This window comes from Neomonachus schauinslandi, chromosome 1 (genome assembly GCF_002201575.2).
Source record: "Neomonachus schauinslandi chromosome 1, ASM220157v2, whole genome shotgun sequence".
Taxonomy (NCBI): domain Eukaryota; kingdom Metazoa; phylum Chordata; class Mammalia; order Carnivora; family Phocidae; genus Neomonachus; species Neomonachus schauinslandi.
Window position 1 is genome coordinate 64,920,684 of NC_058403.1, and position 21,494 is coordinate 64,942,177.

General features: G+C 33.1%; 1 protein-coding gene across 1 annotated transcript in view; it reads left to right on the forward strand.

Annotated features, from left to right (window-relative positions):
• The window catches only part of STXBP5L (syntaxin binding protein 5L), a 419,146-nt gene that overhangs the window by 324,416 nt on the left and 73,236 nt on the right, over positions 1-21,494 (forward strand). The window contains exon 21 of the mRNA XM_021692509.1: positions 14,857-14,922. Coding sequence (XP_021548184.1) covers positions 14,857-14,922 — 66 coding nt within the window. The remainder of the gene's footprint in view (positions 1-14,856; positions 14,923-21,494) is intronic.

A 21,494-nucleotide genomic window follows, 5' to 3' on the forward strand; every position in this document is an offset into this window, starting at 1 on the left:
GAATACAAAAATACTGATTCAAAGGGATACATGCGCCCTGATGTTTATAGCATCAACAATAGCCAAATTATGGAAAGAGCCCAAATGTCCATCAACTGATGAATAGATAAAGAAAATGTGGTATATATACACAATGGAATATTACTCAGCCATCAAAAAGAATGAAATCTTACCATTTGCAATGATGTGGATGGAGCTAGAGTGTACTATGCTAAGGGGGAAATAAGAGAAAAACAAATGCCATATGGTTTCACTCATCTGTTGAATTTAAGAAACAAAATTTAAGAAACAAAACAGATGAACATATACTTAAAAAAATATAGAGAGAGAGGCAAACCATAAAACAGACTCTTTAGAGAACAAACAGAGTTACGGGGGGGGGGGGTGGGGAGGGAGGATAGGTTAAATGGGTGATGGGTCAAGGAGAGCACTTGTGATGAGCACTGAGTGTTGTATGTAAGTGATGAATCACTAAATTCTACACCTGAAACTAATATTATACTGTATGTTAACTAACTGGAATTTAAATAAAAACTTGAAAAACAAAGGGAAACATTTAGAAAATCAAATCTAGCTAAATATCAAAAATGATTGAATAGAGAATATTCCAGAAATATAATGATGGTCCTTTTTTATAATTCAATCGACAAATTAAAGAAGTAAACAATAAAAAATAAGCATATGAAAAGATACTCAACATTCATCATTAGGAAAATCAAATTAAAACTTCGAGATATCATTATACATCTGTTAGAGTGGCTAAAATTTAAAAAGATTGATCATATCAAGTATTGGCAAGAATGTGGAAGAAATAGAACTCTCCCACCCTACCGGTAAGAATGGACAATGGAAGACCAGTTGGCAGGTTCTTAAAGATTTAAACATACACTTATAATATGATGTCATCATTTTATATTTAGTTGTTTACCCCAGGAAAGCTTGTACCAATACAAAGACGTTCATAGCAATCAAACACTGAAACACTTGCAGTAGTTAAAAATAACTAAAAGCTCCACATTAGGTAAATGGATAAACAAATTCTGTTATATCCATTCAACTGTTTACTAAGCTATAAAAAGGAATGCATTATTTTTTCCTCTTTTTAAATGTTTCAAGTTTTTTTTTTTTAATTTTAGGTAGTGTATAGTGTAATATTAGTTTCAGGAGTAGAATTTAGTGATCATCACTTACATAACACCCACTGCTCATCACAAGTGCCCTCTTTAATGCCCATCACCCAGTTACCCCATCCCCCCCCCCACATCCCCTCCAGCCACCCTCAGTTTGTTCTTTATAGTCTCTTATGGTATGCCTCCCTCTTTTTTTTTTTCCATACGAGTGCATTATGAGAAGTATTGTACCATGGATGAATCTCAAAATAATTACACTGAATAAAAGAAACCAGGCAAGACAGGGTGAATATTGTATGATTCCATTTATATAAAATTCTAGGAAATGAAAACTAATGTGTAGTGACAGAAAGCAGATCAATGCCTAGGGATGGGAAGGGGCACTTATGGGAAGGGCTAGAAGGAAGGTTACAAAAAGACACAAACTCTTGGGCATGAGGGATATATTTATTATCTTGATCATGGAGATAGTTTTATGGGTATATATATGTCAAAATTTATCAAATGTATCAAATCATATACTTTATAAATATGTAAATTAAACCTCAATAAAGCTTTTTTTCAAAAAAGAATTAGCCACATAATCAGCAGGGAGCAGTGTATTCCAGGCAGAGTGAACAGCCTATAAGAAGGTTCTGAGGTGGGGCGCCTGGGTGGCTCAGTTGGTTGAGCGACTGCCTTCGGCTCAGGTCATGATCCTGGAGTCCCTGGATCGAGTCCCGCATCGGGCTCCCTGCTCGGTGGGGAGTCTGCTTCTCCCTCTGACCCTCCCCCCTCTCGTGCTCTCTGTCTCTCAATCAAAAAAAAAAAAAAATATAAAAAAAATATAAAAAAAAAAAAAAAAAAAAAAAAAGAAGGTTCTGAGGTGGTAAAGGACCTATCTTCTAGAAATAGAAAAAAGGCCAAGGAGGCTAGGAATGTAGTGGAAAACTATTTTTTTTTTTTTAAGATTTTATTTATTTATTTGAGAGAGAGAGAATGAGAGAGAGCACATGAGAGGGGGGAGGGTCAGAGGGAGAAGCAGACTCCCCGCTGAGCAGGGAGCCCGATGCGGGACTCGATCCCGGGACTCCAGGATCATGACCTGAGCCGAAGGCAGTCGCTTAACCAACTGAGCCACCCAGGTGCCCTAGTGGAAAACTATTGAGAAAGGAAAATGAGTTAAGATTTTGATATCTATATGAGCAGGGACAAGATTATACATGTTTCTGAGTCAATTATAAGAAATTCCATTTTATTTCAAGCAGGGGAATGATATGCTTTATGTCTTAAAAATATCATCCACACTCCTGCATGAAGAATATATTGTGGGGCCAAAAGAAAAAAAGAAAAAAAAAGCTAGCATACCAGTTAGGAGGCCAGTGTTATACTCCAGGCAAGAAAAGAAGGTGGCTTTAACTAGGGTTTTAGCCATGTTATTGTAGAGAAAAAGGACAGGTCCAAGAATCATTAGTACTTACAGAGCTACTAATTATAATTCAGTGTGGGAGATCAGAGAGTGGAATCAAAGATTCTTCCCAGATTTGGGCTTGAACTGATTGACACTGTGTCATGATACAAAGATGAAGTTAGGGTTGGGGTTGAGCATGGTAATAAGGAATAAAACTTCAGTTTTAGATATGTTAAATTTTGGTATGTCTGTCATTTATCCAAATGAAGATGTCAAGTGGACAAGTAAACAAATATGAATATCAGTGCTGTAATTTGAGTCTTTAGCATACAGATAGTGTGTAATGACATGGGAATAAATGAAATTACATAGGCAGGGGAGAGAAAAGGAACAGAGGGAGGGAAAAGGAGGATTATGGACAGAGACATCAGGAATTTCAACATTTAAACTTCAAAGGAAGAGGAGCAGCTGGCTCAGAGGACTTGCTAGAGAGAAGAGAAAAAAATGGGGAGACTGGGGAGCATATTTTAAAGTTAAGGTGAATATGGAATGATAGCCAAAATAAAGGGGAGTGTTTCGGGAAATGGTTAGCCATGTTAAATGCTGCAGATAGGAAAAACAGGATAAGCTTAGAAGAATGACTAGTGGGTCTTGCTTTGTGACTCTTTAAAAAGTAGTTAGGGAAAAGTATTAGGATAGAAACCAAAATTATATTAGAAAGAAGAATGGCAAGTGAGGAAACAGAACAAGTAGATAACTCTTTTAAGATGTCTTATAAAGGAGTGCAGAAAAATAGGTCAGTACCTGGATTGGAATAAAGGGTTAAGAGGAGGAACTTTTTGTGCTTTCATTTTAGATAAAGAGCATATTTTAAAGTTAAGGTGAATATGGAATGATACCTAGAGAAAGAGTGATTGATGATAGAAAGAAGGGATAACAAAAGGAGCAAAATCCTTAAGAAGGTGAGAGGGGATGGGAATCAGAACATATGTACAAAGATTGGTTAATAGGAGGCTTTCTTTATTGTAATTGGTACATAAAAGAAAAGGAGAGAGCTATAGAATGAGGGGGATAAATTGAAGAATGTATGATTTGGTTGAACAAGTGGTTTTTATATCTCTGATTTCCAGGTCTATACTTTAGTAAGTTTCCTTTCTTTTTGAAATCAGTTTTACAGTTTAAAATTTTTACCCCAAAACTTTGTGCTGGAAAGCAACTACATTGAATTGTAGTAGATAAAATATAAGGTTTCATCTTTTAAACAAAATGAACAAAGAAGAAAAAAGTAGGGGAGCTATTAGTAATATGTGGAGTTTTCTAGAGTTTAGTTAGTAATCTCAGTATGAGTCAAACAAGTAAAACAAGCTAATATAATTTAACAGCAGTGGTTCTCAACCAGGAATGATTTTGTCCCTGACAGGAAATTTGTCAATGTCTGGAGATATTTATTGCCTTCACAATTAGGGGAGTGGTACTCTACTAGCATCTAGTAAGTAGAATGCCAGTAAACATCCTATAATATACTACCTCACAACAAAAAATTATCTCACCAAAATGTCAATCAAGTTGGAAAATCTTCAGACCAGAGCATTTATATGGTAAATCATAATTGGGTAAAAAAATCCCCCCCAAAGTGTATACTAGTTATATGTATGGAGATACTTGTGTACTGGGTATTAGTCTCCTAAAAAATACTGATATTTTATATAACATTCACAAGTTGCTACTTCAAATACTATCTTAATTATATTATACACTAAGATACATTATAAGTATACAGTTGACCTTTAAACAGTGTGAGGTTAGAGGTTGGTGCCTGTGCAGTCAAAAATCTGTGTTTAAATTTGACTCCCCAGAAACTTTACTACTAATACCTTACTATTGACTAAAGGCCTTTCCAACCATATTTTGCATGTTATATGTATTATATACTATATTCTTACAATAAAGTCCACTAAAGAAAATGTTATTAAGCAAATGAGGAAGAGAAAATACACTTATAGCAGTATACTGTACTTACTGAAAAACATTCATGTAAAAGTGGACCCATATAGTTTAAACCCTTGTTACACAAGGGTCAACTGTATACTCTTAGAAATTTTAAATAAAAGTTGATATAATTCACTATAACCAAAGGGGTTTTGTCTTCTGATACTCAGTTATTTACCATAAAATTTCTGTATCTGTTCTCAACCAGGATTTATTATATATTTTCTAATGACTCACTGTACAAATCTTCCAAGTTTAGTCAATTTGCTTTACTCTATATATCAGACATAACTTTCTCCACCTTATCTTTGGGAAATCTCACTATAATCTTGGTAAAAGCACAATTATTTGGCATGGACTCTGAGCACTTCATTGGATACCTACTAGTATCAGTAATGGATTAATCAATCTCACTAGTTTCCATTCTTTTGGTCTTCCATGTCTTCAATCCAGCTTTCACAGTATTTCCAAAATATAAAATAAAAGTGAGGGAGGGGTTTCCCATTTCCAGATAGGATGTTAAACACATGAAAGTTCATTCCCATGGTAACAACAATGATGACAACAATAATAAAACCCTGTGATAAATATAATGATAAAATTAAAATCATACTTTTCTACGGGGATATTAAAAAGTGGTGGATTCAAAGAAACCTTGACTGAGTGAATTCCAGAGTGAAAAGAACCACTCATAGATGAGCAGAAAGCTGTGGCTGCTTCCATACCTGGGACAAGTGACTGGGCACAGATGCAGAAAAAAAGTGGGCCTTCTATAGATGGATGGACTGCAAAGAATAGGAAAAGCCAGAATTCCACATTTAGCAGAATTATTTTAAAATAAAGGTAAATAAATTTGTCATCGACAGACCTGTACTACAAAATATGGTAAAGGAGGTTTTTTAAGCTGATGGAAATAATACCAGATAGAGATTTAGATATATGGTAAGAATGAAAAGCATTGGAAAGAATAAATACGTGGGTAAATATAAAAGATTATTTTGTCTTTTCATAAAATCCCTAAGAGTTCATTTAATTTTTAAATTAAAAACTAACTGTATTATGGGGTTGATAACATGTAGAAGAAAAATATATGACAATAGTAACAAAGGACAGGAAAGACATAATGTCATAATGTTTTAAGTTTCTTTCATCATAAGAGAAATGGTGCAATAATAATTAAAAGTAGATTGTGATGAATTATAGATGCATATTATAATCCCTAGAAGAACCACTAAAAAAAAAAAAAAGAGGTGTAGTTAAGTAGCCAAAGAGAAGATAAAATTGAATACTAAAAAATATTTGTTTTTCTCAAAGGACAGAAAAGAGAAATAGTGGAAAATAGAACAGAAGGGCAAACTGAAAAAAAAAAAATGATGGATGTAAACCTAACTCTATCAATGATTATATTATATTAAATGTAAAGGAGCAACCCCCCCCCCCAAAAAAGGGCAGAAATTGTGAGACAAGATGAAAAAAAAAAAAAAGACCTACTATATGTTGTTTATAAGAGCTGCACTTTAATTATAAAAACATACAAATAGATTGAAAGTAAAAGAAGGGAACAATAATTTTATCAAAATACCTCAAGAAAGCTGATGTGGCTATATTATATGAAACTTTAAGACAAGGATATAGAGAGGCAGTTCTAAATTATAAAAGAATCACTTTATCAGAAAGGTATAAAAATCCTATACAGGTACAGACCTAATAAGAGATATTCAAAATGTAGAAAGCAAAAAAGGAAATGAAGGAAAGAAATAGACAAATTGACAATCATAGCTGGGATTCATCATTTCTCCTCAGTAACTGATTGAACAAATAGAAAAAAATTGTTAAGTGTATAAAGCTCTTACGAAACTCTCTTTACCAAATTGACCTAACTGAAGTCAATAGACCCCTATACCATACAAAGGAAAATATGCATTTTTTTCAAGTAGACATGGAATATTCACATGTATAATGGATTCTAAAGGACTGAAATCAAGCAGAGTATGTTCTCTGGTCATAAAAAAAAAGTTGTTAGAAATCATTAACAGAAATATGTCTTAAAATCCCCAAACTAAGACTCTCATGGCTTAAAAACAAATCACAGTGAAACTTTTAAAGACTTTTCTAAAGATTTTATTTATTTATTTGGGAGAGAGAGAGTGAACGAGAGAGAGAGCACGAGCAGGGGGAAGGGAGGAGCAGACTCCCCACCAAGCAGGGAGACTGACGCTGGGCTCCGTCTCAGGACCCTGGGATCATGACTTGAGCCGAAGGCAGATGCTTAACCTACTGAGCCACCCAGGTGCCCCAATTTTTAAATATTTTTGAACTGAAAGTATAAACACAAAATACCAAAATTGGTGAGATGTTACTTAAATAGTATTTAAGGGAAAATTTAGAACATAAGTGCTTATATTAGAGAAGAAATGATATCAAATCAATAATCTAAACTTTGTTAAGACACTAAAAAAGAACCGTGTAACACAAAGTAAACAGAAGGAAGGAAATAAAGACAGAAGTGAATGAAATAAAGGGCAAAGAGTAGAGTAGATCAACAAAACCACAAGATAGTTCTTTTTTTAATTTAAAATTACTAAGACCTGTAAAACCCTAGTAAGACTGATCAAGGAGGAAAAAAGTAAATAACCAATATGATAAATGAAAAAGAGCATTACTATGGATTTTCTACAGACATTAAAAATATAAAACTATGAACAACTATATGCCTGTAAATTGACAGAATAGATGAAATTAAGAGATTTCTTGAAAGAAAAAAATTATAAAAACTGACACCAAACACATTGGAAAATATAAATAGCCTCCTATCTTTAAAAAAAAAAAATTGTATTCAAGATTAAATACCCATGGGCACCAGGGTGGCTCAGTAGGCTAAGCATCTGCCTTCGGCTCAGGTCATGATCCCGGGGTCCTGGGATGGAGACCCACGTCGGGCTCCCTGCTCAACGGGGAACCTGCTTCTCCATCTCCTCCCCACTTGTGTTCTATCTCTGTTTCTCTCTCAAATAAATAAATGAATCTTTAAAAAAAAATTACCCACAACAAAGAAAACTGCAGGCTTCAAATAACTTCACTGATTAATTCTATCAAACATTTAAGAGGAAATAACACTAATCTTATGCAAATCTTCTATTCAGGGAATAGAAAAAAGAAAGGAAATCTTCCCAACTGCTTATCTGAGGCCAGCACAATGCTAAAAACTAAAACTTGACAAACTTAAGGAAAAGTATAGGCTAGTCTCGCTTATAAACAGACGCAAAAATCATAAATAAAATATTAGCAAATGGAAGACAACATATGTAAGAAAGATAAAATATCATTGCCAAGGTAGATTTATCCCAGGAATCTAAGTTTAATATTTGAAAACCAATCAATGCAAAACACCTAATTAACATAATAAAGGAGAAAATTATATAATCATCTCAATACATGCAAAAAAAACTTCTCATGAATTGACACTTTAGAATAATCACCATAAAACAAGGAATAGAATATTTCCTCAAATGAATAAAGCCCATCAGTAAAAAACCTACAAATAACATCATGCTTAATTGTGGAATATTGGATATTTTTCCACTAAAATTGGTAACAAGGCAATGATGTCCACTCTCATCCCCTTTCTTCAACATTGTATTTGATGACCTAGTAAGGGCAAAATGAGGATAAAAAATAATATGCCTAAGGTTTAGAAAGAAAATACTGAAACTAACTTTATTTGCCAATGATATTATAGTGTATTGAGGAAACCCAAAGGAATCTAAAAAAAAAAGCTACAAACAGTATGTGAACTTAGCAACATTGAAGAGTACACAGTATACAAAGTCAATTATCTTTCTATATAATAAAAGGAAACAAGAAATGTATTTATTTTTAAAATACCAGGTACACGATAGACTTCCAAATGGCATCCTGAGGAGTGTCATGGACACATTCTCCAGAGAAAAAGTATAACTGGGGAAAACTATGTTTTACCAAAACAATCACTTAAAACCTCTGGAAATTGTCCTAAGAGGATATAGAAAAGAAAGAAACATTTATTCAAGAAAATCTACTGACACTTGGTAAAAAGTGATTCTTTGACTCTGAGTCAGAACTTGTCTGTACCTCTCCTGCCTTCAGGTTGCCAGCATTTCTCATCCCCTCCAACTCCAAGTTGAAAAGGACAAATTCCTGGTGAGTCTGGCCAAGAGGTCAAAGGCTCCCCTCCCCTGCCAATGCCCCACTCATAGGACAAAATGTCTATCCCAAGCATAGCAAGCCAAAATGCTGAGGCCCTGACTGCTCCCACTCAGCTTGCTCATAGGATAAACATTCATGCCAGAAAAGTAAAGCTGGGAAAGCCAGAGGTTACCACACCTGCCCAGAGTTCAGACTAGTGGCTCAGAAGTTTTGCCAAGGGGAAGAGGCAGACTATAAAATAGGGAACTCTGAAGCTCTCCCCAAAGGAACTATCTTTATTGAAACAAAATTTGGGGAAGTTCAAGCCCAAGGATGCCCTCAAAACCAATGAAGTATTTGGTGGAAATCAAATAAGAGGCTGGTAGCTCCTCTTAATTAAGAGCAACCAGTTAGACCATAGGTGAGCTGTTCACCAGAGAGAACCAAGAAGAGACAACTAAGACCCCTACTGGGATTTGAACAAACCTCAAAGACTGGCTTCAAATATGACCTCTGCCTAAATTGGATTAGAATGTTGAGTAATATATATCCTGGGGCATTGTCAAAAACAATAAAACATTCACCTGGCTGTGGCTGTGATACCTAGTAGCTGGATTTGATATCAACAGAAAGATCAGGGAAAGAGACCCCTGCTAAAACTACTTCCATCCCGGGGTGACTGTATGCACACTGACGGTTACACCCTCTGATAAGCAACATCAAAGTCTTCACAATGTAAGGGAAATAAACTTCACTAAAATAGTCTAGCCCAGTCACTAAACAAGCAAACAACAACAAAAACCAGAAAGGGGAGAGGGGCATCAGTAATCAATATCCAGAATTGCTATACTATGTTACCTAACATGTCTAGTTATCAACAAAATATTATAAGACATGCAATCAAACAGGAAAGTGTGACCCATTCACAGGAAAAACAAGGCAAGAGAAATTGCCTCTGAGAGGTCCCAGATGTTGGGTTTAACAAAGACATCATAGCAGCCATGAAAAATTTTTAAAGAGCCTAAAGACACCATGCTTAAAGAAGGAAAACTATGATGATAATGTCTCATCAAATAGCAAATATCAACAGAGACTGAAGTTAGAAAAAGAAGCAAACAGAACTATCTTACACCATATACAAGAATTAACTCAAAATGGATTAAAAATTGGAACATAAGATACAAAACCATAAAAATACTAGAAGAAAAATATAGGCAGTATGTTCCTGACTGGGTGTTGGCAATAATTTTTTGGATTTGACACCAAAAACAAAGGCAACAAAAGCAAAAATAAGTAGGATGATATCAAACTAAAAAGCTTCTGCAGAGCAAAGGAAACCATCAACAAAATGAAAAGGCAATCCATGAAATGGGAGAAAATATTTAAAAATCATATATCTGATAAGGGGTTAATATCCAAATAAAGAAATTATACAACTCAATAGCAAGAAAAGAAAATCCCAATTAAAAAATGAGCAGAGGATCTGAATAGACATTTTTCAAAAAAGACATGCAGATCGCCTACAGGTATATGAAAAGGTGCTCAGCATCACTAATCATCAGAGAAATGCAAATCAAAACCACAATGATATATCACCTGACACTTGTTAGAATGGCTATCACTAAAAAGACAAGAAATAACAAGTGTTGGCAAGGATGTAGAGATAAGGAAACCCTTGTGCACTGATGGTAGGAATGTAAATTGGTACAGCCACTTTGAAAAACAGTATGGAGGTTCCTCAAAAATTAAAAATAGAACTACCATATGATCCAGCAATTTCACTTCTAGGTGTCTATGCAAAGAAATAAAAAATTAACTCAAAAAAGATATATGCCACTCCCATGCAGCATTATTTATAATAACCAAGATGTGGAAACTACCTAAGTGTCCATCAATGGATGAATGAGTAAAGAAAATACAAGTGTGTTACACACACATACACACACACACACAATGGATTATTATTCAGCCATAAAAAAGAAGGAAATCTTGCCATTTGCAACAACATGGATGGACCTTGAAAACATTATGCTCAGTGAAATAAGACAAAGACAAATACCATACGATATCACTTATATGTGGAATCTAAAAAAGAACAGAGAAAACAAAAATGAGCACATAAATACAGAGAACAGATTAGTGGTTTCCACAGGCAGAGAGTGGAAGATGGGTAAATTAGTGAATGGGGTCAAGGGAAAACAAGAACCAAGTACAATAAGTGAAAATAAAAATTCACTAGAGGGACTCAACAGTCGATCTGAACTGGTAGAAACAGTATCAGCAAACTTGAAGGTAAGCTGATAGAGACTATGCATTCTGAAGAAGAGAAAAAAAAATTGGGGTAGCTTAAGTACACCAACATGTCCATAATAAGAGTAGTAGAAGGAGAGAAGAGAGAGAAGCAGAAAAATATGCAAAAAGATAATGGCAGAAAACTTCCAAAATTTGATGAATACCATTAATGTGTATGTCCAAAAGCTCAGTGAACTCCAAATAGGATAAATGCAAAGATATCCACACCCAGACACGGCATAGTATAAATTCAGAAAGGTAATGAGAAAATCTTGAAAGAACTGAGAGAAAAATGACTTGTCACTACAAGGGAACTCCAGTAGGATTAATAGTTCATCAGAAACAGTTTAGGTCGGAAGCAATAGGACAACATATTCAAAGTGCTCAAAGGAAAAAACTAAACCCCAGAATCTTATATCCAGCAAAATGATCTTTCAAAAATGTAGATGAAATAAAGACATTCCCAGATAAACAAAAAATGAGAGAATTTTGTTGCTAGCATAGCCACTTTACAAGAAATACTAAATAAAGTTTTCTCAGGCTGAAGAAAGTAAACACCAGATGATAACTTGAATTCACACAAAGGAAAAAAAAGAACATTATTAAGGTAAATATGTAATTATAAAATAGTGTAAGTGCACATTTTTCATCTAACTGATTTAATAAGCCATTTATAAAAATATGTATAAAATTGTATTGTTGGGCCTATAACATATAGAAATGTAAAATATTTTCAATAACAGCACCGTGGAGGTAGGTGGGAGCAAAGCTGTATTTGAGTAAGCAGATGAAACCAGGTGGATTGACCACAACAAATGAAGAGAGCTAGAAATGGTAAATTAGAAAGTTAATACACAAACTTTATAAATACATTTTTTGCTCTCTTCTGTCTCTCAGGTTTTATAAAAAAAAAACAGTTATATAAAGTAATTATAATATGTTGTTGGATTTCTAACACATATGGATGTAATATGTATGCCAATATAATAGCACATAAAGGGGAAAAGAGGATATAGAGCTATAAAAGAGTAACATTTCTATATCCCCCTGGCATTAAGTTAATATACACCTGAAGTCGATTCTGATAAATTAAGGTGTATGTGTTGTCTTAGAGCAATTACAAAGAACTCCAAAAATATGATGACAGAGGGGCACCTGGGTGGCTCAGTCATTAAGCATCTGCCTTCAACTCAGGTCATGATCCCAGGGTCCTGGGATTGAACCCCACATTGGGCTCCCTGTCAGCAGAAAGCCTGCTTCTCCCTCTCCCACTCCCCCTGCTTGTGTTCTCTCTCTCGCTGTCTCTCTGTCAAATAAATAAATAAAATCTTTAAAAAATTATGATGACAGAATTATTAAAGAAAGAATAAGTTACACCAGAAGATATTTACTTAATACCAAACAAAGCAGTAAAGGAAGATTAGAGGAATAAAAAAGACATGAGACATACAGAAAACCTAAAGTGAAATGACAGATGTAATCCAACTATATCAATAATAACATTAAGTATGGATAGATTTAACAATCCAATCAGAAGATAAAGATTGTTGGACTAGATTTTTTTTAAAATCAAGATTTAACTCTATACTATTTGAAGGCATAAAGATACAAATAGGTTGAAAGTAAAAGGATCATGCAAACAGCAAACATAAGAGGCTGTAGTTAATATCAGACAAAATAGATTTTAAAGCAAAAAAAAATGTTACTAGAAATAGAGACATCTAAAATGAAAAAATGGTCAACCCATCAAAATTTAACAATTATAAACATCTAAGCATCTAACAACAGAACTAAAATGTACATGAAGCAATACTTGACAGAATCAAAGGGAGACAGACAATTAGAAATTTCAATACTGCACTTTGAATAAGGATACAAGGACTAGGTAGAAGACCGAAAAGGAAATAGAAGACTTGAAAAATGCCATGATCGAAACCTCTATACTGAAATCTACAAACTAGCGCAGAAAGAAAAATTTTAAAAGATCATTTAAATGGAGGAGAACACCATGTTTATGGGTTGGGAGACTATTATTTAAATGTTTATTCTGCCAAAATTATCTATGGACTTATTACAGTCCAATAAAATGTTGGCATATCCTTTTGTAGAAATTGACAAACTGATTCTAAACTTTATTTAGGAATGCAAAGAATCTAAAATAAAAAGCTCTTGGAAAAGAACAAAGTTGGAGGATTTTACTCCTGACTTAAAGATGTACTATAAACCTACGTTAATTAGTGGGGTACTACAGAATAGAAAGTCCAGAAATAAACCTATATTTATGTAGCCAATTTATTTTTTACTAAGTCACTAATAAAAATCAATGAAGAAAGGAAAATCTTTTTAACAAATAATGATAGAAAAACTGGACAAACATATAGGGGAAAATGGACCTTAATCTCTTCATACCACAAAATTAATTTGAGATGAAATATAGTCGTAAAAAAGAAAGCTGAATATTAAAAAGTTTCTTGAAGAAAACAATAATATCTTCATGACCATGGAGTAGGCAAAGATTACTCATATAAGAATTTTAAAAATCACAGAAGGAAAAAAAATGATAATTTGTCCTTCAAGGAAACTAATCTTCTGATCATCAAAAGACATTTCATTTTCATTAAGAAAATGACAAGATAAGTCTCATATGGGAAAAAAATATTCACAATACCTACTTCTAACAAAAGATTCTTAAATATATAAAGAATTCTATTCAAGCTTTGGCACTTAGTTCTGTAACCTTAAATAGTTTAAACTCTTTGAACTGACAGTTTCTTATCTGTAAAACGTAAGAGTTGGGCTAGAGTACCACAGTGGACCTTTTCTAAAATTCTATGATTTTTTGAATGCACAGCAAGTTTATTCATACAAATTACATAAAGGAGTGGTGGCAAGGATTATGAACAAAGATAGCTTTGGTAATTGACAAAGTACTTCTGGGTATGGGGATTTACATTAAAGTAGAAACTCTGAATATTTATTTACAAAGAAAAAGTATACAAGAATCTCCTACAAGGATAGGAAAACCATAATTAAGGATGTTTTATGAATGCCATAGTAGTGAGAATTACAAAATGTTTATTAACCTATTGTGCCTATTCTTGTGTCAGTAGATCCTTGTATATGTCAGTAGAATGACAGAATATTAAAAATAAGAGAAAAATGTAGTGTTTATTATAAGAAGGAATTTGATGCCCTCGAACAAATCACTTAATATGTACTACATAACACTACCTTTTTATAACTAAGTATAATATTTAAAATTTGTAGCATACCCTTAATGTTCCTTATAAAACCCAATAAGCATTTCTCTTGAAAGTAGATTTGGTTAGGTCTTTTTAAAAACACATTATAAGTTGTATTTTTTTGGTCTATTTTCAGGTGAAACTTAGGTCATTTATTAAAGTAGCACTGGGTGTAGACAAATCATGAGAGACTAGGGACTCTGAGAAACTGAGGGTTCTAGAAGGGAGGGGGTAGGGGGATGGGTTAGCCTGGTGATGGGTATTAAAGAGGGCACGTACTGAATGGAGCACTGGGTGTTATACGCAAACAATGAATCATGGAACACTACATCAAAAACTAATGATGTAATGTATGGTGATTAACATAACAAAAAAAATAAAGTAGCTATTTCATATGAAAAAATAAAAAAGATTTTATATTTTTCTACCATTATGTTCAGTTACTCTTTGCATATCTATTAGTTATTGCTCCTTATTGTTTCCGGTATCACTTGTTGAAACAAATTATCAGAACCATTGTCATAACATGAGACTACAAAAGTAGTTTTCACAGGGGGAAGAAAAACCTTTTCAAATTTTCAGGAATAAATAAGAATTATCTACAAAGTGTTAGCAAAATTTATCTCACTTATTATCATTTCATTTTCAGGTTTAACTGAGCTAAATGACAGTCCAGTTCCCCTGGAACTCGAGCGCTGCAAGTCTCCCACTTCAGGTAAACATGAATGGTACCTTTCAGTTTTCCGGTAATTCACTGCAGTAATCTACTGCTTTATTTTCATAATTCTTACAATGTGAAATTCATAACTTTAGTAATTGTAATATAGTTTCTGAAATTTAATCATAAACAAATTTGACTCCAAAATCAATTAGAAATAAATGTCTTTAAAAATATTTTTTGCCTCCCAAAAAATGAAGACCAGAGGTATGAGTGTGGCACTTTTTTTTTTTTAATTAACATATAACATATTATTTGTTTCAGGGGTACAGATCTGTGATTCATCAGTCTTACACAATTCACAGCGCTCACCATAGCACATACCCTCCCCAATGTCCATCATCCAGCCACCCCATCCCTCCCACCCCCCTCCACTCCAATAACCCTCAGTGTAGTACTTTTAAAGACATTTTAAAGGAAGGTTTTTTACCAGAGGTAAAGAATGCTAAATAAAAATTGGTAATGTTATACAGAAATTCTGTCTTCTTATAGCTAGAGTTGAATTAGTGAGAAATATATACTGTAGGTGCAGAGAATATGATACCATTGGACCTTAGTTGGTTCATACCTCTGGACAACAGTTTGGAAACATGTATATTCACTGATAAAAAAAGAAAAAATGATAATATGCTGGAACTAAAGCATCAAGATAAAGCATGAGCCCACTAAAATATACAAAAAGAGTATAAAGATTCCTAGGAATAAGTCTTTAAGGTATGCAAAAAAAAATGTTAGTAGTAGAAATTGTTGGGTGGTGGGATTATGAATGGTTAGCTTATTTTATTTATTTATCTGATTTTTCTCCAATGCATATATAATAATATATACATTTTTAAGCACCAAAAATATTAGGTATATCTTTGATACTTAACTATAGGTATGTTTACATAGAGTATCAAAAATTGTTTTAATTTTTTATTTTAACTTAACACAAATGTATAAACATTTAATACCTTATAAAGGAATTAATTTTGACTTTTAGAAATTCATTTAGAACTGTGACATTTCTTCAGTTTGCTGTCTTAAGAGCTGTTAGTTGTTTATCCTTATTCTTCAGGAATGTAGGCTAAGTAGAATCTAGTTGTGTCTGTGTAAATTTTTGTTTAATCATATCTATTTAATCCTTATTTTACTGCTTTTATTTTAAACATGATCTCATACATTACCCTTTCTTTTGCATTTCTATTGGCATCATCCTAATTTAGGCATTTATTATTCCACATTTAAAGTATCACAAAATGTTCTAACAGGTGTCTCTGCTATCCATCTCTCACTCTTACAATTCATTTTGCAAATCATATTGCAAAATTAATCTCCTTAAATATTACTTTGATATTTTTATGTCAGAAATCTTCAATATAAAATTCAATTCAATATTCTATATCAATTTAAGTAACTTCACTTTAAATTCTCATCCATAATCTGAATTTTAATAGTAATATAGGGTTCAAATGTCAAAAAGAAATGGAATTTAAATTCTCCCTCCCATCCTTCCCCATACATTGTTTCCACGCTTTTGAAAAATAGTTACTTTCTTATCTTTTCAGTTTGTGTTTGTAAACAAACCAAAAAGACATACATTCTTTTTTGCTTCCTGTTTTATACACAAGTAGTATATGCATTTCACTCTACTTTGCTTGTTTCAGTTTACTGTGTATCTTGTCTTTCCATTTGATTACATAATCATTACAGTTGTATGATATTTAATTGCATGTATGTACTATTAATTTATATAGTCCTTTCACCAATTAAAGGACACTTAGTTTGCTATCAAACTTCTGTCATGTCAAACAATGCTGCAGTGACTAACCTTGGTACATTCCTCATTTTAAATGTGTACAGGTACCTATAAGATAAATTCCTAAAATTGGAGCTGCTGAGTCAGACAGAGTATATGCCTGTCTAATCTTTATAAATTCTCCCTATTTTCTCTCCTTCTATCAATAACATCAATAAACCAATGTTTATTGGTTATCATTTTTTTAATTTTATAAGTCTGTTGGGAAAAAAAGGATATGTCAATGTAATTTCAACTTATCTCTCACATTGTTTAATACCTTTTCAATTGTTTAAGAACTCTTTAAATATTTTTTTTTCTGTAAATCATCTATTCATACAATTTACCCATTTTCTGTAGGGTTGTTTGTTCCTTTCATATCAATTTTTATTGCCTCTTTACAAATTAAGATCACCCTTTTATGACATGAGATCCAAATATTTTTTCTTAATTTTGCTTGTGGTATCTCTTGCCTTACAACAGCTTTCTGCATTCAGATATTTCTTTTAAGGATTTTCTTTATGCCCAACAATTTAAATACTATTGGAGTTAACTACTTTTTAAAGTTTAGGTAGAATTCTCCCATCAAGTCATTTAACCTTTATAATTACTTATTTTGTATGTTCATATTATCTGTAAAGAAAACGTTTCATTAAAAAAAAAGAAAAGTTTTCATTATGGAAATTTTCTAACAATGTTCAGTGTAACATATGCAAAGACTGTGGTTCTTTCTTTTAGGCTGTTAATAGTCAATCTATTTTTCTGTTGTTTTTTTTAAAACCTGAACCCAAGTTTTACTGGGTTTGGGGGTTTTTAACTTCTGCTTTTAACTGTTAGTTCCCTCCTCTGCTTCCCTTTATTTTTCACTTTTCCTTTTTGTGTGTGTGTGTGGTAGATGCTTAATTCATTTATTTCTTACATTGATATTATTTCTTTATATCTATATAATAAGATTAAATTTCCCATTATATGTGCATTATATGTGTCATAGGTTTTGATAAGTTGCGATCGCATTAACAGTGTTTTCCATATGGTAGACAGTTTTACCTGAGTTAATGTTAACTTGTAGCATTAAGTAGTTATAAGTGTTGCCTTCATATTATTTAAGTCTTTCTTGTCCTTATATTTTGATTACTTGACTCAAGGATGGAGAAAAGGAGAATTAAAATACTGTACTAATAATGTGTTTCTGTTTTTCCTTATATCTGCTGTGTTAAGAATATTCATGTGTAGATATTTTAAAATATATCCACAAAAAGTGCATCTTGTACCATTAATTACCATTGTTCATTTCATATTATGTCTTTTCCACCTGAATTCCACTTTGTTTACTATTAATACAACAACTCTTGCTTTTTTTACTTGGAATTTTTTGTATACCTTGGTCTTACCTCTTTAGGAGTAAGCTTTTTTAACTGAGGTACAATGCGGAATGTCTCTAGAACCTCAGAAATTTCCCTCATGCCTCTCAGCCACTTATTCCTACAAAGGTACCTACTGTTTTGACTTTGAACCATAGATTCGTTGTGTGGGGTTTAGACTCTCATATCAGTGAAAACATGCATTATTTACTTCTTTTGTTTCTTGCTAATTTTGTTCAACATTATATATATGATATTCAGTTACATTGCTGAGTGATTTGTATTGCTGTGTGATATTCCTTTATGTGAATATATCTATGCATTTTATTGTTGCTGCACATTTAGGTAGTTTTCAGTTTGGGGCTATTTTAAGTAAAGCTGCTTTGACCAATCTTGTAAAATTTTCAAAGCAAATATAAACTCATTTTTGTTGCTCACGCATTGGAGTGAATTTGGGGGGTCCTAGGGTATGTCTATGTTCAGCTTCAGTAAATACTACTGAGTTTTTCAAAATGGTTGTATCAATTTTACTTCCATTAGCAGTGTATGAAAGTTTTACCTGTTCCACATACATCTTTCCCTCAGTAAAATGTTCAGTTTTCATTTTAGAGGTCTTGCACACCTTTCATTGGCTTTATTCTTTGGCATTTGGTGTTTTTATATGCTGTAATTTTTTATTTCTTTTTCTTGTTTGTGGCAGGAATATAAAAATACAATTAATTTTGTATACTGACATATCTAGAAAACTTGATAACTTCCAATAATTTGTAAATTCTTTTGGACTGTCTATCCAATTATGCTCAGTGTTAAAATTACAGTTCTACTTCTTATTTCTAAAGGAAGACTTTAGCTAGGATCTCCAATACAATGTTGAATATATGTAGTATTAGCAAACATCTCTTCCTTCTTCCCAATCTCAGGGATATGTCAATATCATAACTAATTATGATAATTATTGTAGGTTTTTAGTAGACATCTTGCTGTTAGCGTTCTGCCTCTGATGTTTCTTTTTTCATTAGTGTTAGAGCAAATCTGGAAATACCACCACCACACTTCTTTCTGCAAGGCAGAATCAGGACTTCACATGCAATGAAGTAGATTGTTTCAAAGCAGGAAGGTTTCAACTACTTTGTTAGGTTACTTGGGACAGAAATGATTCGCTGTGAAAAGATTCACTTATCACTTCAGTGCCCTATTTGAGACTGGTTTGCTAGGCAGGGCCCACCCTTCTTTACTAGCAACCTTAGAATATAAATATTCATAATTGAGGAATGAGATCTCTTATTATGGCTTTTAAATCATTATAGACTTGTTAAAATATATGAAATTTATCCTTGTGGGAATAGTGCCAACAAAGTTTATTTTACCTTAAGAAAATTGGAAATATTATTTGCATATTCCATCCATTTCCCATGAAAAAAAAATAATTGTGTTGTATTAAGGGGTCTTTCTAAGCCCACAAGGGAGAATGTGCCCGATGCTATTCCTAGAATACCACAGCAGCACATATTCATAAAACTACATTCTGCAATCTCTTCCTATTGTAGGAATTGTGGTATCTAGATTATCAGGAAAGGTATAGTTAGGGTAAATGCAGACTTTTTAGCCCAAGCTCATAAAACTAAAATGGAACTGAAAAAATTGTGTTTAAGACTTTAACAGTAGTTTACAAAACTCATGAAGCCTATTATCTCTAAAGGTAGAAAAGAATGAAGATATAAACAATTAAAATGTTTAGATAACTTATGAATGACAAAATCAATAATATGTAATTAAGGGAAACTAGAATATATGTAATACATCTAACTTTTGAAAAATTAAGAAAAGCAGCCATGCCTCCTAATGTCTCCTTGATTCATACAGTAAAAAACAGGTCATTAGGTCTGATTAATAATGGCAATTATTATGTTTGTACCTGGGTATATCTCCCCTTTTTCATGTATATATAGCATTTAAGAGCCAATACTGTTCTTGCATTCTCTATTTTTTTCCTTAATTCAGTTTTTCTCAAATGTAAGCCTGTATCAAAATCATGTGAAGAGTTTGTTAAAACACAGAATGCTGAGTGCCAGAGATTCTAATTCAACAAGTCTAGAGTGCAGCCTGAAATTTTGCATTTCTAGCAAGTTCCTACATGATGCTAATGCTTCTGGTCTCTGGACCACTTGAGCATCATGCCTCTGTGAAAATTCTTACAATATTTTTTTCAATACTTACCCTCTCAGTATCTATTTTGTGATCTTTTCACCCCTTTAAAATCTGATTAAAACATTGATGCAAATAGCTGAGCAAAAATGGTTGGTAATTAGGCAAGCCAGAGACCAATAATCATTTTATAACTCTGATTTCCTACATGGATCTCAAACTCCCTTTAGCCCAATAAACTGCAAATAAAAATAGTGAAGCTTAAGGTTATTAAATATTTATTTGAGCATAATGAGAGAGAACAGAATAGGAATTGGGAGCTAAAAGAATCCCATTGAGCCAACCAGAAAGCTGATGTTCTTAACTCCCAGGATAATATAAACATTTCATATTATTTATTTATTCACCCAACTATTCAACAAGTAATTTTCAGTATCTGCAGTTATGTAGATATTATGTTACCTACTGAGAATAAACTAATGAACAAAATAACATACTCCATGCCAAATGGAACTGAGTCTATCTGCAGAAACCAACATTAAACTAATAATTTTACAAATAGTTGTTTTTTCTTAAAGCTGTGTAACCCTTTTTCACTCACCAGGTAAGGTTGTGCAATTTGTGTACTACATAAACATACCTCCCAAGAGGATGAGCCGGAACTAACATTCAGCCCTAGCTCCACTTACCTGGAACAGAACTACAATCCCTCAAGGAAACAGGCCCTTTGTCTTTGGACAAGGAATTGAAAACTAACCTAGCCTTCAACTGTAGATTTATATCTGTCCACAAGATGTGCATTTTTCTAATTTTTCCTTCTTGAAGGTGTGCCTTTAAAAATCATTTGCTCAGATGAACATCTTTTCCTAGTCTAGCATCAGGTTCTAGTACTGCTGCTACCTATGCAGCCTACCTAATCAGCCTTGTGATTCTCACTGTCCACAATATACAATAGACTAACTATGCTATCAAGTTCAAGTTAAGACTAGGGTGATAGAAATATGTATCTCTATTAAAATATGTTTATTTAGGTATCTTTAATAAAGGTATCTTTATTAAAATATCATAGAGACTAACATCACAAAATACTAACAAAGAAGTAACCAGCTCTGTTCTTCTCAAACCTGGGTTAGAACTACGTCTTACAGCCTAGCTTGAATGCTCCTTCTGTGTGGTTCTACATTTCTAGAACCCCACTACATCTTCCAAAGAAGAAATCTTCAAGATAGTCCTCTGTTGGGGCAGTACTAAATACTCAGATAAAGGCACAAAATAGAGACCCTTTC